The sequence below is a fragment of the Salvelinus fontinalis genome, unplaced genomic scaffold, assembly GCF_029448725.1.
Source record: "Salvelinus fontinalis isolate EN_2023a unplaced genomic scaffold, ASM2944872v1 scaffold_0078, whole genome shotgun sequence".
In the NCBI taxonomy this organism is placed as follows: domain Eukaryota; kingdom Metazoa; phylum Chordata; class Actinopteri; order Salmoniformes; family Salmonidae; genus Salvelinus; species Salvelinus fontinalis.
In genome coordinates, this window is record NW_026600287.1 from 231,825 (window position 1) to 258,605 (window position 26,781).

At 44.7% G+C, this 26,781-nt stretch overlaps 1 protein-coding gene across 2 annotated transcripts in view; it reads right to left on the bottom strand.

Annotated features, from left to right (window-relative positions):
• LOC129842949 (proline-rich protein 5-like) overlaps positions 1-26,536 on the bottom strand; it is a 77,122-nt gene extending 50,586 nt beyond the window's left edge. Inside the window, exons 1-2 of one of the 2 annotated variants that reach the window (XM_055911663.1) lie at positions 26,122-26,536; positions 16,522-16,617 (exon numbers count right to left, since the gene is read on the bottom strand). In XM_055911663.1, the coding sequence (XP_055767638.1) occupies positions 16,522-16,550 (29 nt within the window). In that variant the 5' untranslated portion in view covers positions 16,551-16,617; positions 26,122-26,536. The remainder of the gene's footprint in view (positions 1-16,521; positions 16,618-26,121) is intronic. The other variant, XM_055911664.1, reaches the window with a different exon arrangement.
• Positions 26,537-26,781: the final 245 nt, after the last annotated feature.

Consider the following 26,781-nt stretch of genomic DNA (forward strand, 5'->3'; position numbering starts at 1 on the left):
GAATATCCCTTCTCTGTTCCTCTCAGTGAATATCCCTTCTCTGTTCCTCTCAGTGAATATCCCTTCTCTGTTCCTCTCAGTGAATATCCCTTCTCTGTTACTCTCAGTGAATATCCCTTCTCTGTTCCTCTCAGTGAATATCCCTTCTCTGTTCCTCTCTCCTGCTGCTGTGCAGTGAATATCCCTTCTCTGTTACTCTCAGTGAATATCCCTTCTCTGTTACTCTCAGTGAATATCCCTTCTCTGTTACTCTCAGTGAATATCCCTTCTCTGTTCCTCTCAGTGAATATCCCTTCTCTGTTCCTCTCTCCTGCCGCTGTGCAGTGAATATCCCTTCTCTGTTCCTCTCAGTGAATATCCCTTCTCTGTTACTCTCAGTGAATATCCCTTCTCTGTTCCTCTCAGTGAATATCCCTTCTCTGTTCCTCTCTCCTGCTGCTGTGCAGTGAATATCCCTTCTCTGTTACTCTCAGTGAATATCCCTTCTCTGTTACTCTCAGTGAATATCCCTTCTCTGTTACTCTCAGTGAATATCCCTTCTCTGTTCCTCTCAGTGAATATCCCTTCTCTGTTCCTCTCTCCTGCCGCTGTGCAGTGAATATCCCTTCTCTGTTCCTCTCAGTGAATATCCCTTCTCTGTTTCTCTCAGTGAATATCCCTTCTCTGTTCCTCTCAGTGAATATCCCTTCTCTGTTCCTCTCAGTGAATATCCCTTCTCTGTTCCTCTCAGTGAATATCCCTTCTCTGTTCCTCTCTCCTGCCGCTGTGCAGTGAATATCCCTTCTCTGTTCCTCTCAGTGAATATCCCTTCTCTGTTTCTCTCAGTGAATATCCCTTCTCTGTTCCTCTCAGTGAATATCCCTTCTCTGTTTCTGTTCCTCTCTCTTTCTCAATCTCCATACATATAAAGTACACACACACACACACACACACACACACACACACACACACACACACACACACACACACAGCCTTCCTCTTTCCAATGGAAATCGGATCTTTTCACCCCCCCCCCCCCCCCTCCCACCACACACACACTCTGCTGTCTATAACAGACACATTAGCTAACTAGAGGGGACAGGAAACTCTCCTTAAGCTTTGTCTATTCCCCCTCCTCTCAAAGCCCTGTTCCTCTGTGTTAGAGAGGTCTCCTCCTCTCACTGCCCTGTTCCTCTGTGTTAGAGGTCTCCTCCTCTCACTGCCCTGTTCCTCTGTGTTAGAGAGGTCCTCCTCTCACTGCCCTGTTCCTCTGTGTTAGAGGTCCTCCTCTCACTGCCCTGTTCCTCTGTGTTAGAGGTCTCCTCCTCTCACTGCCCTGTTCCTCTGTGTTAGAGGTCTCCTCCTCTCACTGCCCTGTTCCTCTGTGTTAGAGGTCTCCTCCTCTCACTGCCCTGTTCCTCTGTGTTAGAGAGGTCTCCTCCTCTCACTGTCCTGTTCCTCTGTGTTAGAGAGGTCTCCTCCTCTCACTGCCCTGTTCCTCTGTGTTAGAGAGGTCCTCCTCTCACTGCCCTGTTCCTCTGTGTTAGAGGCCCTCCTCTCACTGCCCTGTTCCTCTGTGTTAGAGAGGTCTCCTCCTCTCACTGCCCTGTTCCTCTGTGTTAGAGAGGTCTCCTCCTCTCACTGTCCTGTTCCTCTGTGTTAGAGAGGTCTCCTCCTCTCACTGTCCTGTTCCTCTGTGTTAGAGAGGTCATAGCCCCGTTGTCTGCTCTGGTGTCTCTGCTACTCTGGTGTCTCTGCTGCTCTGGTGTCTCTGCTACTCTGGTGTCTCTGCTGCTCTGGTGTCTCTGCTGCTCTGGTGTCTCTGCCGCTCTGGTGTCTCTGCCGCTCTGGTGTCTCTGCCGCTCTGGTGTCTCTGCCGCTCTGGTGTCTCTGCCGCTCTGGTGTCTCTGCCGCTCTGGTGTCTCTGCCGCTCTGGTGTCTCTGCCGCTCTGGTGTCTCTGCCGCTCTGGTGTCTCTGCCGCTCTGGTGTCTCTGCCGCTCTGGTGTCTCTGCCGCTCTGGTGTCTCTGCCGCTCTGGTGTCTCTGCCGCTCTGGTGTCTCTGCCGCTCTGGTGTCTCTGCCGCTCTGGTGTCTCTGCCGCTCTGGTGTCTCTGCCGCTCTGGTGTCTCTGCCGCTCTGGTGTCTCTGCCGCTCTGGTGTCTCTGCCGCTCTGGTGTCTCTGCTACTCTGGTGTCTCTGCTACTCTGGTGTCTCTGCTACTCTGGTGTCTCTGCTGCTCTGGTGTCTCTGCTACTCTGGTGTCGCTGCTACTCTGGTGTCTCTGCTGCTCTTGCATTTATACACAGAGAGGAACTGATAGTCACACAACTGCGCGTGTGTGTGTGTGTGTGTGTGTGTGTGTGTGTGTGTGTGTGTGTGTGTGTGTGTGTGTGTGTGTGTGTGTGTGTGTGTGTGTGTGTGTGTGTGTGTGTGTGTGTGTGTGTGTGTGTGTGTGTGTAACTATACTTGTGGTGACCAGAAGTCCTCACAAGAATAGTAAACAAACAAAAATTGGACCAACTGGGGACATTTTGTTGGTTCCCACAAGATCAAATGCTATTTCTATGGGGTTTAGGGTTAGGAGCTAGGGTCAGGAGCTAGGGTCAGGAGCTAGGGTCAGGAGCTAGGGTCAGGAGCTATGGTCAGGAGCTAGGGTTAGGAGCTAGGGTTAGGAGCTAGGGTCAGGAGCTAGGGTCAGGAGCTAGGGTCAGGAGCTAGGGTCAGGAGCTAGGGTCAGGAGCTAGGGTCAGGAGCTAGGGTCAGGTTTAGGGTTAGGTTTAGGGTTAGGGTTAGCAGCTAGGGTTAGCAGCTAGGGTTAGGTTTAGGGTTAAGGTTAGGTTTTTGGTTTAAGGTTAGGGTTAGGGTAGGGAAAATAGGATTTTGAATGGTACTGAATTGTATGTCCCCACAAGGTTAACTACGCAAGACTGTGTGTGTGTATCTATGTCATTCTCATAAGAGCGGACAGAACCAAATCATAGCCCCCACACTGGAGTTGGTCTGGTCAGGGAAGAGGGACAGAGTGCTTTCACACCCCGACAGGCAGGAACAATGACTACAACCACAAATGGAGAAGCAAGACTTCACAGCCCAGAGTGGGAGGACTGTACACTACTGATCAACTACTGAGTGACTGACTGTACACTACTGACCAGCTACTGAGTGACTGACTGTACACTACTGACCAGCTACTGAGTGACTGACTGTACACTACTGACCAGCTACTGAGTGACTGACTGTACACTACTGACCAGCTACTGAGTGACTGACTGTACACTACTGACCAGCTACTGAGTGACTGACTGTACACTACTGACCAGCTACTGAGTGACTGACTGTACACTACTGACCAACTACTGAGTGACTGACTGTACACTACTGACCAGCTACTGAGTGACTGACTGTACACTACTGACCAGCTACTGAGTGACTGACTGTACACTACTGACCAACTACTGAGTGACTGACTGTACACTACTGACCAACTACTGAGTGACTGACTGTACACTACTGACCAGCTACTGAGTGACTGACTGTACACTACTGACCAGCTACTGAGTGACTGACTGTACACTACTGACCAGCTACTGAGTGACTGACTGTACACTACTGACCAGCTACTGAGTGACTGACTGTACACTACTGACCAGCTACTGAGTGACTGACTGTACACTACTGATCAACTACTGAGTGACTGACTGTACACTACTGACCAACTACTGAGTGACTGACTGTACACTACTGACCAGCTACTGAGTGACTGACTGTACACTACTGACCAGCTACTGAGTGACTGACTGTACACTACTGACCAGCTACTGAGTGACTGACTGTACACTACTGACCAGCTACTGAGTGACTGACTGTACACTACTGACCAACTACTGAGTGACTGACTGTACACTACTGACCAGCTACTGAGTGACTGACTGTACACTACTGACCAGCTACTGAGTGACTGACTGTACACTACTGACCAGCTACTGAGTGACTGACTGTACACTACTGACCAGCTACTGAGTGACTGACTGTACACTACTGACCAGCTACTGAGTGACTGACTGTACACTACTGACCAGCTACTGAGTGACTGACTGTACACTACTGACCAGCTACTGAGTGACTGACTGTACACTACTGACCAGCTACTGAGTGACTGACTGTACACTACTGACCAGCTACTGAGTGACTGACTGTACACTACTGACCAGCTACTGAGTGACTGACTGTACACTACTGACCAGCTACTGAGTGACTGACTGTACACTACTGACCAGCTACTGAGTGACTGACTGTACACTACTGACCAGCTACTGAGTGACTGACTGTACACTACTGACCAACTACTGAGTGACTGACTGTACACTACTGACCAGCTACTGAGTGACTGACTGTACACTACTGACCAGCTACTGAGTGACTGACTGTACACTACTGACCAGCTACTGAGTGACTGACTGTACACTACTGACCAGCTACTGAGTGACTGACTGTACACTACTGACCAGCTACTGAGTGACTGACTGTACACTACTGACCAGCTACTGAGTGACTGACTGTACACTACTGACCAGCTACTGAGTGACTGACTGTACACTACTGATCAACTACTGAGTGACTGACTGTACACTACTGACCAACTACTGAGTGACTGACTGTACACTACTGATCAACTACTGAGTGACTGACTGTACACTACTGACCAACTACTGAGTGACTGACTGTAACACAAGTTGATACTCATACTGTGAATGAACTGGTGTCACGGAGATTTAAAGTCACTCAAAAGCCTACAGTCATAAACCCAACAATCAATAGACCACAAGACTGTGTAAATCTAACAGAAACAACTAGAACACATAGTCACTATAAACAGCACTTACTCCAGTAAATAGATTGGTACATAGTATCCCCACTCCATGATGCAGCATTGATGTAGGACAGAGGTGAAGACAAACTACAGCCATCCAGACAGGACAGGGTTAAGTTTCACACTCCTCCTCTCACCTCCTCCTCTCTTCCCATACTTTCTCCTCCTCCTCTCCTCCTCCCTCTCCCCTCCTCCTCTCCTCTCCCCCTCCCTCTCCCCTCCTCTCTCCTCCAGACTGCACCAGCCAAACTAAGCCCTGTGAGGGCCAGTGAGTACCAGCTAATGATATACAAAGGGTCTATTCAGCCCAGCCGGACGAAGGGGGAACGTTTTAAAGGTGACAAGCATATTTACTCTCCCTCTGTGTTCAGGAGAAGTGTGTGTGTATGTGTGTGTGTGTCTTGTTTTGTTTGTGCCACAAGCTCAATACATTACCTACACAGCAGCATATTTCACTACTCTCCTCTATTAAAACCCACACTGCAGCTTAAAGAGAGAATGATATAGATAGAGAGAGATATAGACAACATACTGTAGAATGTTTCAGGGTATATAGACAACATACTGTAGAATGTTTCAGGGTCTATAGACAACATACTGTAGAATGTTTCAGGGTCTATAGACAACATACTGTAGAATGTTTCAGGGTCTATAGACAACATACTGTAGAATGTTTCAGGGTCTATAGACAACATACTGCAGAATGTTTCAGGGTCTATAGACAACATACTGTAGAATGTTTCAGGGTCTATAGACAACATACTGCAGAATGTTTCAGGGTCTATAGACAACATACTGTAGAATGTTTCAGGGTATATAGACAACATACTGTTTCAGGGTCTATAGACAACATACTGTAGAATGTTTCAGGGTCTATAGACAACATACTGTAGAATGTTTCAGGGTATATAGACAACATACTGTAGAATGTTTCAGGGTCTATAGACAACATACTGTAGAATGTTTCAGGGTCTATAGACAACATACTGTAGAATGTTTCAGGGTCTATAGACAACATACTGTAGAATGTTTCAGGGTCTATAGACAACATACTGTAGAATGTTTCAGGGTCTATAGACAACATACTGCAGAATGTTTCAGGGTCTATAGACAACATACTGTTTCAGGGTCTATAGACAACATACTGCAGAATGTTTCAGGGTCTATAGACAACATACTGTAGAATGTTTCAGGGTCTATAGACAACATACTGTTTCAGGGTCTATAGACAACATACTGTAGAATGTTTCAGGGTCTATAGACAACATACTGTAGAATGTTTCAGGGTCTATAGACAACATACTGTAGAATGTTTCAGGGTCTATAGACAACATACTGTAGAATGTTTCAGGGTATATAGACAACATACTGTTTCAGGGTCTATAGACAACATACTGTAGAATGTTTCAGGGTCTATAGACAACATACTGTAGAATGTTTCAGGGTCTATAGACAACATACTGTAGAATGTTTCAGGGTCTATAGACAACATACTGCAGAATGTTTCAGGGTCTATAGACAACATACTGTAGAATGTTTCAGGGTCTATAGACAACATACTGTAGAATGTTTCAGGGTCTATAGACAACATACTGTAGAATGTTTCAGGGTCTATAGACAACATACTGTAGAATGTTTCAGGGTCTATAGACAACATACTGTAGAATGTTTCAGGGTATATAGACAACATACTGTAGAATGTTTCAGGGTCTATAGACAACATACTATAGAATGTTTCAGGGTCTATAGACAACATACTGTTTCAGGGTCTATAGACAACATACTGTAGAATGTTTCAGGGTCTATAGACAACATACTGTAGAATGTTTCAGGGTCTATAGACAACATACTGTAGAATGTTTCAGGGTATATAGACAACATACTGTTTCAGGGTCTATAGACAACATACTGTAGAATGTTTCAGGGTCTATAGACAACATACTGTAGAATGTTTCAGGGTCTATAGACAACATACTGTTTCAGGGTCTATAGACAACATACTGTAGAATGTTTCAGGGTCTATAGACAACATACTGTAGAATGTTTCAGGGTCTATAGACAACATACTGTAGAATGTTTCAGGGTCTATAGACAACATACTGTAGAATGTTTCAGGGTCTATAGACAACATACTGTTTCAGGGTCTATAGACAACATACTGTAGAATGTTTCAGGGTCTATAGACAACATACTGTAGAATGTTTCAGGGTCTATAGACAACATACTGTTTCAGGGTCTATAGACAACATACTGTAGAATGTTTCAGGGTCTATAGACAACATACTGTAGAATGTTTCAGGGTCTATAGACAACATACTGTAGAATGTTTCAGGGTATATAGACAACATACTGTAGAATGTTTCAGGGTCTATAGACAACATACTGTTTCAGGGGATTGTACGGAGACGAAGATATTCAGAGAGTTCAATAGTGTAAATTGTACTCTAGTCAATGTTCTGTTCTGTTCTGTGTCACTATGCAAGGTAACAAACTAGGGCAATATCAACATCCCATCTCTCCCCATCCAAAAACAACAGTTAAATGTATTCAAAAGCAGTTGGCCTATGCAATATAGAACTAAATGTACGATAGAAGTTCACAGTGATGCCAGGTTTGTCCCACAGGGAAACACTAGTAGCTGTGTGTGTGTGTGTGTGTGTGTGTGTGTGTGTGTGTGTGTGTGTGTGTGTGTGTGTGTGTGTGTGCGTGCGTGCGTGCGTGCGTGCGTGCGTGCGTCTTGGAGGCTGAGGTTGATAATGTTAATGATCTCTTCAGAGCAGACATTCCTGGGAAACTCAGGAATGTTGGACCATTTCCGTCTGAAACTCGGCAAGACTTTTCTAATCCGAGGAGAACAGAGCCCTGCCGACACCGGCCCAGCTGGGTTGCGTCTCTTGTGTACAAAACAGGAGATAATATTTTGACCTTTTTTCGACAGGAGGTAGCAGGCTACCTGACGTTTTGTTAATAGTGTACCACATGCCACAGGTTTCTCCGATGCGGGGTCAGTTATATAGAGGAAACATAGCTCTGTAGTGTTGTCATAAACAGTACTGGGTGAGAGAAGCAGCTGTAGAAACATTTTAACCTCTGTCTGTACTTCTATGTAAGAACACTCATTTTCATTTCCTGTTTGAGAACATCTCCTGTTGGTGAACGGGACCCTGGTGAGGAGGAGAGGAGGGCCAATGGAAAACGCCCTGAGCACCCTCAAAGAGCTCCCAGCATGCTTAGCATCTAGCCCGCATGCAGGCAAAAACACACACACAACACACACACACACACACCACACACACACCACACACACACACACACACACACACACACACACACACACACACACACACACACACAGAGAGTAAACACCCCCCCCCCCCCTCAGTTGTTATGTTTATTATAAAGGCAGCTGAGAAGCTGATGACGTATCCCTGACTCAACACATTCTCTGTCATGTGATTTAGTGGGGCTGGGTAAAAACTCACTGCTGTCTACACACCAGCTATACAGGGACACACCTGACATAGTTACAGGCCCTTCAGCCTTCAAACATTACCATCTGACATTTATGAAGCTCTTATTTGTCCCGGAAAATTCTCCCAGAGAGAGGGAGGGAGGGAGAAAGAGAGGGCGAGAGTAGACAGAAAGAGATAGGGAGCGAGAGATACAGAGAGAGAGAGAAAGAGAGAGAGAGAGAGAGAGAGAGAGAGAAGGTGGAGAAAGAGAGAGAGGGGCAAGACGGAGAAAGAGAGAGACACAGAGAGAGAGAAAGAGAGAGAGAGAAGACCCAACTAAATCCTGAGAAAACAAAAACAAAAAAATAAATAATAATAATTACTTGACACATTGGAAAGAATTTACCAAAAAACAGAGCAAGCTGGAATGCTACTTGGCAGAATACCTGACCACTGAGACTGACCCATAATTAAGAAAAGCTTTGACTATGTACAGACTCAGTGAGCATGCCTTGCTAATGAGAAAGGCCGCCAAAGGCAGACCTGGCTCTCAAGAGAAGACAGGCTATGTGCACACTGCCCACAAAATTAGGTGGAAACTGAGCTGCACTTCCTAACCTCCTGCCAAATGTTCTACCATATTAAGACACATATTTCCCTCAGATTACACAGATCCACAAAGAATTACAAAACAAATCCAATTTTGATAAACTCCCATATCTACTGGGTGAAATACCACAGTGTGACATCACAGCAGCAAGATTTGTGACCTGTTGCCACAAGAAAAGGTCAACCAGTGAAGAACACTGGAATACAACCCATATTTATTTATTTTCCCTTTTGCACATTGACATGTGTTTATTCCTTTGAAACGTGTGAGTGTAATGTTTACTGTTCATTTTTTGTTCATTTCACTTTTGTTTATCGATTTCACTTCCTTTGGCAATGTAAACACGTTTCCCATGCCAATAAAGCCTCTTGAATTGACTTGAGAGACACAGAGAAATGGAGAGAGAGAGAGAGAGAGAGAGACAGAGAGAGAGAGAGACAGAGAGAGAGACAGAGAGAGAGAGAGAGAGAGAGAGACAGAGAGAGTTGCGGGATAACAGAGAGTCTTGAGGTAGTATACAGAATAGATCAGTACCTGGGTCAGAATAAACAGACCAGCATAAGAAACAATGCCTTTTTTGGGGTGACTTTTTCGAATCAGTCGCACACCTCATGTAGCCTAGCCCATAGACCTATATGTTTTAATAGGGTTAGTATCACACCTCATGTAGCCTAGCCCATAGACCTATGTGTTTTAATAAGGTTAGTTTCACACCTAATGTAGCCTAGCCCATAGGTCTATATGTTTTAATAAGGTTAGTATCACACCTCATGTAGCCCATAGTCCTATATGTTTTAATAGGGTTAGTATCACACCTCATGTAGCCTAGCCCATAGGTCTATATGTTTTAATAAAGGTCAGTATCACACCCCATGTAGTCTAGCCCATAGACCTATATGTTTTAATAAGGTTAGTATCACACCTCATGTAGCCTAGCCCATAGGCCTATATGTTTTAATAAAGTTAGTATCACACCCTATGTAGCCTAGCCCATAGACCTATATGTTTTAATAAGGTTAGTATCACACCTCTTGTACCCTAGCCCATAGGCCTATATGTTTTAATAAGGTTAGTATCACACCTCATGTAGCCTAGCCCATAATCCTATATGTTTAAATAAGGTTAGTATCACACCTCATGTAGCCTAGCCCATAGGCCTATATGTTTTAATAAGGTTAGTATCACACCTCATGTAACCCATAGTCCTATTTGTTTTAATAGGGTTAGTATCACACCTCATGTACCCTAGCCCATAGACCTATATGTTTTAATAGGGTTAGTATCACACCTCATGTAGCCTAGCCCATAGACCTATATGTTTTAATAAGGTTATTATCACACCTCATGTAGCCTAGCCCATAGACCTATATGTTTTAATAAGGTTAGTATCACACCTCATGTAGCCTAGCCCATAGGCCTATATGTTTTAATAAAGTTAGTATCACACCCTATGTAGCCTAGCCCATAGACCTATATGTTTTAATAAGGTTAGTATCACACCTCATGTAGCCTAGCCCATAGGCCTATATGTTTTAATAAAGTTAGTATCACACCCTATGTAGCCTAGCCCATAGTCCTATATGTTTTAATAAGGTTAGTATCACACCTCATTGTAGCCTAGCCCATAGGTCTATATGTTTTAATAAGGTTAGTATCACACCTCATTGTAGCCTAGCCCATAGTCCTATATGTTTTAATAAGGTTAGTATCACACCTCATGTAGCCTAGCCCATAGGCCTATATGTTTTAATAAGGTTCGTATCACAACTAAAGTGGCCAAATAATGTCTTAAAATGAAGCGGGGTGTAGAGCCTAACTGACATACATAAGCATGTTCATGTTTGGGAAGATTTTCACCATGAACATCCACCTTTATAATAAAAGCATTACATTTATAATCGCATTTGCAGTCATGGTGTTTTCCCGCTAATGGAACATACACGCTTATAGCCTACTGCCGTGTGCACGTTGCTGCATTTATAATGTGAAGAAATAACCTAAAAGTTAGCCCAACAGAAGTTAGCCCAACAGAAGTTAGCCCAACAGAAGTTAGCCCAACAGAAGTTAGCCCAACAGAAGTTAGCCCAACAGAAGTTAGCCCAACAGAAGTTAGCCCAACAGAAGTTAGCCCAACAGATGTTAGCCCAACAGAAGTTAGCCCAACAGAAGTTAGCCCAACAGAAGTTAGCCCAACAGAAGTTAGCCCAACAGAAGTTAGCCCAACAGAAGTTAGCCCAACAGAAGTTAGCCCAACAGAAGTTAGCCCAACAGATGTTAGCCCAACAGAAGTTAGCCCAACAGAAGTTAGCCCAACAGAAGTTAGCCCAACAGAAGTTAGCCCAACAGAAGTTAGCCCAACAGATGTTAGCCCAACAGATGTTAGCCCAACAGAAGTTAGCCCAACAGATGTTAGCCCAACAGATGTTAGCCCAACAGAAGTTAGCCCAACAGATGTTAGCCCAACAGATGTTAGCCCAACAGATGTTAGCCCAACAGAAGTTAGTCCAACGGATGTTAGCCCAACAGATGTTAGACCAATATCTTAAGCTAAACATTCTGATCTGGTCCGTCATCCATATTGCGAAAAAAATTGTTTTTGGGAAGCTAGTGGTTGAATTAATTTGGGATCTATCGCATCCCACAAGGTCGAGGCTATATTACATGGATTTATTGTGGAGGTCGAGGCTATATTACATGGATTTATTGTGGAGGTGTAGGCTATATTACATGGATTTATTGTGGAGGTCGAGGCTATATTACATGGATTTATTGTGGAGGTCGAGGCTATATTACATATATAGTCTGTATTAGTCTGTCTGTGGAAACCAGCAGATGCTAAATGTGTTTATGAGGATTATCGATCAATTACCGCGAGACTAACTGCTATTTGCTTGACAATCACCGGCTGACAAAACTTGGTGACCGCCACAGCCCTAGGTAGGAGAACGTTTGTACGGGAGATCGGTAGGAGAAGGTTTGTACGGGAGATCGGTAAGAGAAGGTTTGTACGGGAGATCGGTAGGAGAAGGTTTGTACGGGAGATCGGTAGGAGAAGGTTTGTACGGGAGATCGGTAGGAGAAGGTTTGTACGGGAGATCGGTAGGAGAAGGTTTGTACGGGAGATCGGTAGGAGAAGGTTTGTACGGGAGATCGGTAGGAGAAGGTTTGTACGGGAGATCGGTAGGAGAAGGTTTGTACGGGAGATCGGTAGGAGAAGGTTTGTACGGGAGATCGGTAGGATAAGGTTTGTACGGGAGATAGGTAGGAGAAGGTTTGTACGGAGATCGGTAGGAGAAGGTTTGTACGGGAGATCGGTAGGAGAAGGTTTGTACGGGAGATAGGTAGAAGAAGGTTTGCATGGGAGATAGGTAGAAGAAGGTTTGCATGGGAGATAGGTAGAAGAAGGTTTGCATGGGAGATAGGTAGAAGAAGGTTTGCATGGGAGATAGGTAGAAGAAGGTTTGCATGGGAGATAGGTAGAAGAAGGTTTGCATGGGAGATAGGTAGAAGAAGGTTTGCATGGGAGATAGGTAGAAGAAGGTTTGCATGGGAGATAGGTAGAAGAAGGTTTGCATTGGAGATAGGTAGAAGAAGGTTTGCATTGGAGATAGGTCGGAGAAGTACAGCTGGGGGGGTGTACTATACTATTAAACCAATGAATTATAACTGTTTTTAATCATTTATAAATGACATTCTTAATATATCTAACAACAACCACATTAAAATAGCCCAAGTGTGTTAGATTCTAAACGATAACAGAGGTCAATCTATGAACCGCTGGGGGGTCCAGAATCCCAGGGTCCAGAACCAGGGTCCAGAACCAGGGTCCAGAACCAGGGTCCAGAATCCCTGATAAACTGAATAGAAACAGCCACTGGGGGAGGTTTCAAAGTGCTCCCTGCTCCCTGTGAGAGGAACTGTAGGACACGTGTGTTGAGTTAACAGTTGAACTGGATGTCAGACTAATCTGTATCAGATCTCTCTTGATGATAAAAACACATAGGGGAGAATGGTGTAAATTGAGCAAAAAAAGGGGTACATTGAGCCACCCTTGTTTCTAGGAAACCATACACCCTTGTTTCTAGGAAACCATACACCCTTGTTTCTAGGAAACCATACACCCTTGTTTCTAGGAAACCATACACCCTTGTTTCTAGGAAACCATACACCCTTGTTTCTAGGAAACCATACACCCTTGTTTCTAGGAAACCATACACCCATGTTTCTAGGAAACCATACACCCTTGTTTCTATACACAAAATGGATTATTTGACCAAATGTTTAGGAAGGAAGTCATCATTTCATGGAGTCTGTGAAGGAAGAAACCACATGGAAAAAGTGGTAAGCAAGTTGGGTCCAAAAAACTGTTTTCACAAAGTCAAATTAACGTATTGTGTTCGAGGGTTCATGATCTTAACCAAAGTAAATAATTTTAAGATTGTTCGAAACATCAGTTGGGATCTCTATAAGCTTCAATATGAGGACATAAACCTGGCATGAAGAACATCATTATAGCTGGGTGGGCTAATATAGTCAAAATGTCTGCCTTGGGGTAAATTGAGCCAATGGCCTTGGGGTAAATTGAGCAAGTGGTTAAGGCAATGGCAAGTTGAGCAAACTGAAGTGTTTTCTTCCCAAATGGTGGAATTGTCGTTCCCTCAGGATTTAAAAACAAGTTGAAGCTCATTTCAACCAAAATGTGTCTTCTGCATTTAACCCAAGCCCTCTGAGTTAGAGAGGTGGGGTAGCTTTACAGTTGTAATATTACACCTCTGAAAGGAGGGAAATACTGACACGTAACATCAGCCACAAAATGAAATTTAGGATTATTTTATTTTTTATAGCTGTACTGTTTGCATGTTGATATCATTTTAATGTAGGCCTTATTGGGGAGATAGGCCATGTTGATATCATTTTAATGTAGGCCTTATTGGGGAGATAGGCCATGTTGATATCATTTTAATGTAGGCCTTATTGGGGAGATAGGCCATTTTAATGTAGGCCTTATTGGGGAGATAGGCCATGTTGATATCATTTTAATGTAGGCCTTATTGGGGAGATAGGCCATGTTGATATCATTTTAATGTAGGCCTTATTGGGGAGATAGGCCATGTTGATATCATTTTAATGTAGGCCTTATTGGGGAGATAGGCCATGTTGATATCATTTTAATGTAGGCCTTATTGGGGAGATAGGCCATGTTGATATCATTTTAATGTAGGCCTTATTGGGGAGATAGGCCATGTTGATATAATTTTAATGTAGGCCGTATTGGGGAGATAGGCCATGTTGATATCATTTTAATGTAGGCCGTATTGGAGAGATAGGCCATGTTGATATCATTTTAATGTAGGCCTTATTGGAGAGATAGGCCATGTTGATATCATTTTAATGTAGGCCGTATTGGGGAGATAGGCCATGTTGATATCATTTTAATGTAGGCCTTATTGGGGAGATAGGCCATGTTGATATCATTTTAATGTAGGCCTTATTGGGGAGATAGGCCATGTTGATATCATTTTAATGTAGGCCTTATTGGAGAGATAGGCCATGTTGATATCATTTTAATGTAGGCCTTATTGGAGAGATAGGCCATGTTGATATCATTTTAATGTAGGCCGTATTGGGGAGATAGGCCATGTTGATATCATTTTAATGTAGGCCTTATTGGAGAGATAGGCCATGTTGATATCATTTTAATGTAGGCCTTATTGGGGAGATAGGCCATTTTAATGTAGGCCTTATTGGGGAGATAGGCCGTGTTGATATCATTTTAATGTAGGCCGTATTGGAGAGATAGGCCATGTTGATATCATTTTAATGTAGGCCTTATTGGAGAGATAGGCCATGTTGATATCATTTTAATGTAGGCCTTATTGGGGAGATAGGCCATTTTAATGTAGGCCTTATTGGGGAGATAGGCCATGTTGATATCATTTTAATGTAGGCCTTATTGGGGAGATAGGCCATGTTGATATCATTTTAATGTAGGCCTTATTGGGGAGATAGGCCATGTTGATATCATTTTAATGTAGGCCTTATTGGGGAGATAGGCCATGTTGATATCATTTTAATGTAGGCCTTATTGGGGAGATAGGCCATGTTGATATCATTTTAATATAGGCCTTATTGGGGAGATAGGCCATGTTGATATCATTTTAATGTAGGCCTTATTGGAGAGATAGGCCATGTTGATATCATTTTAATGTAGGCCTTATTGGAGAGATAGGTCATGTTGATATCATTTTAATGTAGGCCTTATTGGAGAGATAGGCCATGTTGATATCATTTTAATGTAGGCCTTATTGGGGAGATAGGCCATGTTGATATCATTTTAATGTAGGCCTTATTGGGGAGATAGGCCATGTTGATATCATTTTAATGTAGGCCTTATTGGGGAGATAGGCCATGTTGATATCATTTTAATGTAGGCCTTATTGGGGAGATAGGCCATGTTGATATCATTTTAATGTAGGCCTTATTGGGGAGATAGGCCATGTTGATATCATTTTAATGTAGGCCTTATTGGGGAGATAGGCCATGTTGATATCATTTTAATGTAGGCCTTATAGGGGAGATTTTAAAGTTCCTAACTTGTTTGATGAAATTCGTACAGATTTTCTCAGGGGACCCTACATGGGGCCCCGACCCCAAGTTTGGTAACCACTGTACTAACCACCCTCTCTATCTGTTTGCTTCCTCTCAGTCGCCTCTGCTTCCTCCTGCATGCATTGCAGCCTCACCACTGAGCACCACATTACCATCTGTCTCAGTAGCCTACTCCCTGTAAAGCAAGTATTTTTCTGCTCCGTTTAACGTTAGCTTCTTCCTTCATCCTTCTTGCTGGCTCAGTAATACCAGCCAGTCCTTCAACATTACGACACTAGAAGTCTCGGCCGGCAGCTAGCCACCTGACTGACATATCTATGAGCGACTATGTACCAATTGTGCACTCATGAGTCGGTTTTTGTTTGTTTGGGTGGGTGTCTGTAGACACGGAAGGAGTCACTGGACAGTTTTAAAATGGCCTTTTGTCTGGCATCTCGCAAACACACTGTCAGCAGCCTCTCTAGTTGCCTAGTTGAGCCGACTGGGAGCTTCGGGAGTTAATTTCACGTCTCAAAACCTCCGCCTGTGGAGGGCGGAGTCAGCCGTTTGACTCTGGGGAACCAATCAGGAGGAGGCAGGAGAACGTAACGAACAAACCACTGTTTATGATTCCGCTCGTTCTCAAAGAGGCGCGATTAGAACTCAGTCCGATCAACAATATAAGCTTTCTGAGCTTTGACCAACGCTGGGAGCAATATTGACATGTTGACCTGTAATGGATTTTCTTTATTATGAACAAAATATATATTTTAATAACAAAATATCTCATTAGAAGAAATTCCAGAGATCCGGACCTCAGTGTCCTCATGCGTAGTTACGACACATTACGACACATTACGACACTGACTCCACCCTCCCCTACTGGAACACTGTTGTATCTCAAGTGTGTGTGTATGTGTCTGTGTCTGTGTCTGTGTCTGTGTGTGTGTGTGTGTGTGTGTGTGTGTGTGTGTGTGTCTGTGTGTGCACGGAGAGAGGGGCAGTGACTTGTGGTCTCTCACCTCCTAAAGGAATGGGTGCGTTCTTCCATCCGAGGTGAGGGGTCAAAGGTGAGGGGTGGGGGTCAGACTGAACTTGACCTAGGGACCAGCCAGCATCTTTCACAAACAACAAGAAAACACACCAGTCACACACAGTTCAGAACATGCTCTATCCATAGAGATGGTTAGAGGACTCAACTTGGATATAACCTGGTTTTATTTTACCTTTATTTAACTAGGCAAGTCAGTTAAGAACAAATTCCTATTTTCAACGACAGCCTTGTTCAGGGGCAGATTTGTACAGATTTGTACCTTGTCAGCTCGGGGATGCGAACTTGCTAGTCCAATGCTCTAACCACTAGGCTACGCTGCCGCCCCATTTTAGCATGGACATTGCCATTGAGGGCTTACACCATTTTAAAAGTAGTCAACTGGGTGGGGATTCCTATGGGTTGGGAGTGATCAGCCAATTATCAGAGCATTGTCATCTTCTTCAAATTGTTTGTTATGGTTAATAAACGGCTTTAAGCTATATCACCGACATCTAGTGGCCAGAATAAATGAATGACACCCAGGATTTGATTCAGGACTCCAGCACTGCAGGTGGTGGTAAATCACCAATATTAGCTTTTCACTTTTTTCAAACACAAAAGAAGAAGAAAATGTACAACTTTAAAATGGAGGTGGCCCATGCTGTCAGACGCCATAATGGCACAGACACAAAGTTGAGACGTCTTTCCATCTCTATGGTTCTATCTCAGTCTCCAATGCATTTCATTACATCAACTCTTATTGCAATCCAAAACTCTTCCGCTTTTTTACGCATTGTATTAAGCCTTTACTATTATTGCCTTCCCATAGTCGCCTCATCTCAACTCCGATTCATACACTTCACACTTGTATATACATATATACTTCATTCCACAATAACCCAAAAGGGGGCATACATGTACCAAGGCCTCTTCCCCTGTTGCACTACCATTCACCCAGCACTACAATAGGAAAATAAACTACCAAGTCTCAGTAGGGATCCAACAGTTGGTTAGCATGCGACGCTCTCAGAGATCCAACAGTTGGTTAGCATGCAACGCTCTCAGAGATCCAACAGTTGGTTAGCATGCGACGCTCTCAGAGAACCAACAGTTGGTTAGCGTGCGACGCTCTCAGAGAACCAACAGTTGGTTAGCATGCGACGCTCTCAGAGATCCAACAGTTGGTTAGCATGCAACGCTCTCAGAGATCCAACAGTTGGTTAGCATGCGACGCTCTCAGAGAACCAACAGTTGGTTAGCATGCGACGCTCTCAGAGATCCAACAGTTGGTTAGCGTGCGACGCTCTCAGAGAACCAACAGTTGGCTAGCATGCGACGCTCTCAGAGATCCAACAGTTGGTTAGCGTGCGACGCTCTCAGAGATCCAACAGTTGGTTAGCATGCGACGCTCTCAGAAATCCAACAGTTGGTTAGCGTGCAACGCTCTCAGAGATCCAACAGTTGGTTAGCGTGCGACGCTCTCAGAGATCCAACAGTTGGTTAGCATGCGACGCTCTCAGAGATCCAACAGTTGGTTAGGGTGAGACGCTCTCAGAGATCCAACAGTTGGTTAGGGTGCGACGCTCTCAGAGATCCAACAGTTGGTTAGCGTGCAACGCTCTCAGAGATCCAACAGTTGGTTAGCGTGCGACGCTCTCAGAGATCCAACAGTTGGTTAGCATGCGACGCTCTCAGAGATCCAACAGTTGGTTAGCGTGCGACGCTCTCAGAGATCCAACAGTTGGTTAGGGTGCGACGCTCTCAGAGATCCAACAGTTGGTTAGCGTGCGACGCTCTCAGAGATCCAACAGTTGGTTAGTGTGCGACGCTCTCAGAGATCCAACAGTTGGTTAGCGTGCGACGCTCTCAGAGATCCAACAGTTGGTTACCGTGCGACGCTCTCAGAGATCCAACAGTTGGTTAGCGTGCGACGCTCTCAGAGATCCAACAGTTGGTTAGCGTGCGACGCTCTCAGAGATCCAACAGTTGGTTAGCGTGGGACGCTCTCAGAGATCCAACAGTTGGTTAGCGTGGGACGCTCTCAGGGATCCAACAGTTGGTTAGCGTGGGACTCTCTCCTCCTCTCCTCTTTGTTTCTCCTCAGTTGTAATCTGTGTTCCGTGACTGTGTGTGTTTTAGGTTGCTGTGCCCAGTACCCCAACACAGCCCCGCACACAGCCCTCCACCACAGCCCCCCACCACAGTCCCCCAACACAGCCCCCCACCACAGCCCTCCAACACAGTCACCCAACACAGCCCCCCAACACAGTCACCCAACACAGCCCCCCAACACAGCCCCCCAACACAGTCACCCACACAGCCCCCCAACACAGTCACCCAACACAGTCACCCAACACAGTCACCCAACACAGCCCCCCACACAGCCCCCCACCACAGCCCCCCACCAGTCACCCAACACAGTCACCCAACACAGCCCCCCAACACAGTCACCCAACACAGCCCCCCAACACAGTCACCCAACACAGCCCCCCAACACAGCCCCCAACACAGTCCCCCAACACAGTCCCCCAACACAGCCCCCCAACACAGTCCCCCAACACAGCCCCCCAACACAGCCCCCCAACACAGCCTGAACTGGGTTCAAAAGGCTATGATGCAGAATGATTGACACCCCACCGTGAGACCAGCGTGTGTCTCTGTCGACTAGATCAAAGAACTGAGGTCAACAAGTCCAATGAAATAAAGGGGCCATTCTACTAGGGCAGAAGGCACACAGAAACATCTTTTAGTAGTGGTTTACTTAGAGATGTGGACTTTCCATTCTCAGAGACTCAGAGCGAGTGTCTGACATGACAATATTAACTCCACTAGTTCATCTTCCTTTCAGAGGCATCAGGCGTTTTACATCATACACTTAAATACCGTCTTCTAGTTGACCGCCCGTCTGTTTCTCAGCACAATGGAGGTCATAAAGAACCTGGAATCCAACAGGGTTGGAGATCAAACCAGAGACGTCAATATATCCCAAGGCAGACAGAGAGAGGGAGGGGGACAGGGTGCATCCTGGGTACCTTCTGACAGATGCCAGAGAGGTGGTAGCTCAGCACTCTTACCCAATAAAATATTATAATTAAATGAATAGGGGTGTAGTCACCACACACACTGTAGTGAGACACTGGATCCTCTTCCATGAAACTCCCTAAAGAGGTGCTGAGATACTCCGCATAAAACAACCCACGGGTCCTGATGAACGAGGTAGCCGAGGATGTGCCCGACTCAAATCATCACAAGTGCTTGATGTTTCTATGTTCTCAACCATTCATATTTCAGACAGTTATCAGACCCAATGAACTGAGCCATCAGAATAAGTCTGAAAAGAGGATGTTTCAACAGAGTCTAAAACAGAAGAGGGCATCTCTAGTGTTACTATAGGGAGGAGGCTAACTACATATGACGTTCCTTTGTTCACAATGTTCTTGCTAAAAATACAGGCAATGTATAGTAAATCATTTATGTAGAACTTCATTAAATATGATTGAATTGCCCCAGTCACTAGGATGACTCAGCTATGACTCAACTCTGCTCCAGGGAGTGTTCTGATGTTCCTGGCCTCTCCTGTCACCTGTCTGGCTACTGGCTACAGCCGCTGCTCCACCTGCCACTCTGGGCCAATGGCCAGTCAGAAGTCAGACTTGGCCGCGGTCCCAGGCTCTAGTCCTGGACACCACATCACACAGTCACAGCTGACAGAACAGCCGACAGGCACATAGCAGCTTTACAGCCGATCCCCTGCTTAAAGTATGCTGCTCTAGTCTGCGATTCCACAGGTCTCCATCCATCCTCTCTAGTGCCAGGAACAAACCCTGGTATGGAGCTGTCATCTGGGCTGCGGCTGCTGCCTCTCATCTCTGGCCCTGCTCCAGGATTCACTTTCTCTATTGTTCTGTCTCTCCCTCTAGTCTTCCCCTCTCTCATCTCGCTCTATACCTTTCTCCCCCCCCCTCCATCTGGTCTCTAGTAGTAACATGAGTGGGCTCCCTGCCATCACCACTGTGTAAACAGATACCAGGAAGTTCCCCAAGTGAAAACTAAGCCTGATCCAAGATGATGCAGGAGGAAACCCAACACTAACTCGCAGCGTAGCCTAGTGGTTAGAGCGTTGGACTAGTAACCGGAAGGTTGCAAGTTCAAATCCCCGAGCTGACAAGGTACAAATCTGTCGTTCTGCCCCTGAACAGGCAGTTAACCCACTGTTCCTAGGCCGTCATTGAAAATAAGAATTTGTTCTTAACTGACTTGCCTAGTTAAATAAAGGTAAAAAAAAAAAAAAAAAAAAAAAAAAACTCACTCATCCCAGTCACACTGAATGGCACCCAGGGCAGCACTCAGTCCTGACCGTTACCACCCACAGCACCCAACGTAATAATAATGAGCTAGTGTTAGTGCTGTATACTGGTATTGGTCATTGCAGGCAGAAGATACCAGTTGAAAAGGAGTGTGCAGTGTCTCTAAATATTGAACTGTGTTATTTCCGCCCAAGCTTGCAGCCTGCAGGTAAAACAGTATGTTTCAAATAGTAGAAAAAAAAGAAAGTGACAATTCTAATTCCATCAGAGTTCCTGAACTTTGTCTCCACCTTCTGGTTACATTGTGCCACTGCAACACTAGGGGGACAGGCAATGTATAAATCAACATAAATCAGGTCAAGAGGAAGGATGCTAACTTCTATAAACCTATCAAACTCACATTTAAGAGGACAACCATATCCCAATAAAATTAAAGTACATTTTAAAACTATTTTCCAGATGTTGACATCAGGTACATTTTAAGTGATGAATGAAAGGTGAAAATAATGTATTTTCCGGACATTGAAAACAGGTACATTTGAAAATACGTATTTTTCGGTCATTGATTCCATGGGCAAATTTCAACTGCTATACATTCTCAATTATAATAAGTAAGCATTATATTACAGGCATCATAAGACTTGTCTGAAGGTCCACTGGTACCAGTTGAAAAACATGGAGGTATGGAGACTGTTTAGTGCAAAAAATAAGGGGTTAAATACATGTAAAAAATAAAAAAAAATCCTGATCTTTCATTTATCTCTCAGATATCGGACAGACACTTCAGAACAAACTTCCTTTTCATCATTATTTGCGGACCATCTGTTGTTCCATGTAGTGAATCTGTTATTCAATGCGTTTGAATGGGCTAATAGCAGTAATGACCACCTGTTGTTCCATGTAGTGAACCTGTTATTCAATGCGTTTGAATGGGCTAATAGCAGTAAGGTAAAAAATATATATACTTCAAGTGGTCTTAAAATTCTAAATCAAACCGCTAAGTGATCCTTGGTAAGACCTTCTTAAAACAATTCCATCCAGCTTCGTAGACTACCCCCCCCCCCCCCCCCCGCCGGGTCAGACAGATTTTAATAGGAAAGAGGGAACCCCCCCCTGGTCAGACAGATTTTAATAGGAAAGAGGAACCCCCCCCTGGTCAGACAGATTTTAATAGGAAGGAGGAACCCCCCCCTGGTCAGACAGATTTTAATAGGAAAGAGGAACCCCCCCCTGGTCAGACAGATTTTAATAGGAAAGAGGGAACCCCCCCCTGGTCAGACAGATTTTAATAGGAAAGAGGGAACCCCCCCCTGGTCAGACAGATTTTAATAGGAAAGAGGAACCCCCCCCCCGGTCAGACAGATTTTAATAGGAAAGAGGAACCCCCCCCTGGTCAGACAGATTTTAATAGGAAAGAGGGAACCCCCCCCTGGTCAGACAGATTTTAATAGGAAAGAGGGAACCCCCCCCCCCTGGTCAGACAGATTTTAATAGGAAAGAGGAACCCCCCCCCCCTGGTCAGACAGATTTTAATAGGAAAGAGGGAACCCCCCCCCTGGTCAGACAGATTTTAATAGGAAAGAGGGAACCCCCCCGGTCAGACAGATTTTAATAGGAAAGAGGGAACCCCCCCCCCCTGGTCAGACAGATTTTAATAGGAAAGAGGGAAACCCCCCCCCTGGTCAGACAGATTTTAATAGGAAAGAGGGAACCCCCCCCTGGTCAGACAGATTTTAATAGGAAAGAGGAACCCCCCCCTGGTCAGACAGATTTTAATAGGAAAGAGGGAACCCCCCCGGTCAGACAGATTTTAATAGGAAAGAGGGAACCCCCCCCCTGGTCAGACAGATTTTAATAGGAAAGAGGAACCAACTGAAGAATGAAACAAAATATATATTATTGCTCTTATCCATCACATGCAGTAAGTTCCTCTGGATAAGAGCGTCTGCTGAATGACCAAAATGTAAAAACAAAACACTTGCATAGCATGCTGGATATTATTCTAATAAGCTCCGCCCCCAAACACGTTTGGTTGGTGCGGACGAGATCCAATTCTGAACGAATCATAGACGTGTAGGCTGTTTCACAAGTTGGAACATCACAGTACAGTACGGCACAGTAGAACACAGTAGAACACAGTAGAGTACGGCACAGTAGAACACAGTAGAGTACGGCACAGTAGAACACAGTAGAGTACGGCACAGTAGAACACAGTAGAGTACGGCACAGTAGAACACAGTAGAGTACGGCACAGTAGAACACAGTAGAGTACGGCACAGTAGAGTACGGCACAGTAGAACACAGTAGAGTACAACACAGTAGAACACAGTAGAGTACGGCACAGTAGAACACAGTAGAGTACGGCACAGTAGAACACAGTAGAGTACGGCACAGTAGAACACAGTAGAGTACGGCACAGTAGAACACAGTAGAGTACAACACAGTAGAACACAGTAGAGTACAACACAGTAGAACACAGTAGAGTACGGCACAGTAGAACACAGTAGAGTACGGCACAGTAGAACACAGTAGAGTACGGCACAGTTTAGCACAGTTTAGCACAGTAGAGTACGGCACAGTTTAGCACAGTAGAATGCAGTAGAATGCAGTACAGTAGAGGACAGTAGTTTTATTCAGTCAAGTACAATACAGTAGAGTTTAATTAATTAGAGTACAGTAGAGTAATTGAGTACATTAGAGTACACTACAGTAAAGTATAGTTTAATTCAGTAGAGTACAGTACAGTTTAATTCAGTAGAGTACAGTACAGTTCAGTAGAGTACATACAGTACAGTATACTTTACCTTTCTGTACTAAAGTACTGTACGCTGCTGTCCAAACTTGTGAAACATAGATGTCTATGATTGGTTCAGATTTGGTCCGGACCTAAATTCAACATCCCTGGGGGTTGAAATTTAAAAAAAGATTTTTAAAAGACTGAGGATCAAAAAGAGATGTCCAAAAGACATCAACACGTTTACTGGGATTCAAACGAAGGGCAGTGGGGATACAGGCCTAACAGTCATATTATGTCAATCATTCCCTCCAATGACCGACTCTACTTGACCTGTACAGGTGCTCGTTCTCACATAACCTACAGCATACACATTCACTAAGTTTCATTCTCATTGATGACATGGCAGTATTGATCAATCCAGACCGGAGATCTACCCGTGGCCCCCATATATAAAGGTACTGTCCCTCTTGACTGTCTCCCAAACAAAATCAACAATAACCACAACCATTCATCCCACCACTCAAAAATCACAAACCACCACTCCCCTTCCAGTATCCTGAAGAATAAGTTTCCATCCCCTACTTTCTATTTTTTAATCAAGTTATTTACCCCTTTCCCAAGGACCCTTACCATAAACTGGGTTGTAGTTGGTTTCATATCCTCTACCCAACCCTTCCCTTCAAACCAGGTTCATATCCTCTCCCCAACCCTTCCCCTTAAACCTAAACCAGGTTCATATCCTCTCCCCAACCCTTCCCCTTAAACCTAAACCAGGTTCATATCCTCTATCCAACCCTTCCCCTTAAACCAGGTTCATATCCTTTACACAACCCTTCCCCTCAAACCAGGTTCATATCCTCTACACAACCCTTCCCCTTAAACCAGGTTCATATCCTCTATCCAACCCTTCCCTTCAAACCAGGTTCATATCCTCTCCCCAACCCTTCCCCTTAAACCAGGTTCATATCCTCTACCCAACCCTTCCCCTTAAACCAGGTTCATATCCTCTACACAACCCTTCCCCTTAAACCAGGTTCATATCCTCTATCCAACCCTTCCCTTCAAACCAGGTTCATATCCTCTCCCCAACCCTTCCCCTTAAACTTAAACCAGGTTCATATCCTCTATCCAACCCTTCCCCTCAAACCAGGTTCATATCCTCTCCCCAACCCTTCCCCTTAAACCAGGTTCATATCCTTTACACAACCCTTCCCCTCAAACCAGGTTCATATCCTCTCCCCAACCCTTCCCCTCAAACCAGGTTCATATCCTCTCCCCAACCCTTCCCCTTAAACCAGGTTCATAACCTCTATCCAATACCTCTATTTTATTTGCTAATTTTTTACTTCTTTACATTTTTTTATCAATTAAAGTTTGTTCTAATCAAATCAAGTTGAAGTAGAAAAAATGAGACCTCCATCCCCCTTGTAGCGACCAAAGTCTCTGCTAGGTAAAGCCCCGCCTTATCTCAGCTCACTGGTCACCATAGCAACACCCACCCGTAGCATGCGCTCCGGCAGGTATATCTCACTGGTCATCCCCAAAGCCAACACCTCCTTTGGCCGCCTTTCCTTCCAGTTCTCTGCTGCCAATGACTGGAAGGAATTGCAAAAATCGCTGAAGTTGGAGACTTATATTTCCCTCACTAACTTTAAACATCAGCTATCTGAGCAGCTAACCGATCGCTGCAGTTGTACACAGCACATCCATATAGCCCATCCAATCTACTTACCTCACCCCCATACTGTTATTTTACTTTTCTGCTCTTTTGCACACCAGTATCTCTACTTGCACATTATTATCTGTTCATTTATCACTCCAGTGTTAATTTGCTAAATTTTAATTACTTCGCTACTATGGCCTATTTATTGCCTTACCTCCTCACGCCATTTGCACACACTGGATATAGACGTTTTTTTATTTTGTTATTGACTGTACGCTTGTTTATTCCATGTGTAACTCTGTGTTGTTTGTGTCGCACTGCTTTGCTTTATCTTGGCCAGGTCACAGATGTAAATGAGACCTTGTTCTCAACTGGCCGACCTGGTTAAATAACGGTGAAATAAATGAATAACCTGACCTTCACCATACATGGAGAAGAGGAATAGAAGCCCTGAGGTGTCCCTGCCAGTCCCAGAGTTCGTCAACTGTCTCCCTACTCCATCAGTCTCTGTCATCCAACACGTTCAGATTGTCAAAATGTCAACAACAAAAACAACAGTCTATCAATATGTCCCCTCTAAAAGATACAAAGAACAAGGTCTATGGACATACGGGGTTGTCCGCGTCCCTGAACCCGCCAACGTCTCACCTCTCTCCGGAACGCTGAGGACGCACACCTACAGTCCCCGAGACAGTCTGGACAGCCGAAGCTACTGCTCTGGTGTTGCATCGCTATTTCGGTATATATTCAATCTATTTATAACAAGGCACGGTATCATTAGACAACTTTATATCATGGCTACAGACGGAGTTGACAGCCACTACTAACGTTAGGCAAATCAAGTGTATAAGCTACACAGCGGAGGTTTATAAAGGTACCCACCGTGTATGGTCGCTGTCTTCCTCTGGCGGTGCGCTACAACATGCCACAGAGATAAGATATAGGCGCTCCAACACGCACTGAAAAATACTATCAAAATCTTTGTTTCAATTCTTCTTGGTTTGTAGAAAGTTGGCAAAGGTAGACACTAAAACTGAAGCTGTCCCGACAGTGTCCTTGTCTGTCTGAGTATGCGAGTGGAGTACGGATGTGTAAACGGAGCCGACTCCGAGGATGTCACGACTCGTGGATGTTTCCTCTTGTTGACTTGAGTTCGCAGCGCCAGCTGCTACTGAATCTAGTGGAGTCCGCGTAACACGAGCGTCTGCAAGTGTGTGTGTGGAATGTGTGTAGACTAGAGTGTGTGTGTGTGTGTTTGTGTGTGCGCGCACCGTAGTATATCCACCGGTCTGTCTGTGCTGAGAGTGCATGGAGAAACTGCTAAATGAGTGACTGTCCCACGCTATGCGTTCTGGAGGAGTGCCAGCGCCAAGATGAGTTAGTAGACAAGCGGTGTTAAATCTGCAGTTTGTGGCGCCTCCTAACAACAATGTATAATGTTTAATTCATTTAAAACCAAAGCATTCAGCCTAATGATCCCAGAAAGCTATAAAGACAATCCTGCACATTATACTAAGTGCTGATAAAAGAGAAAGCAGTGAT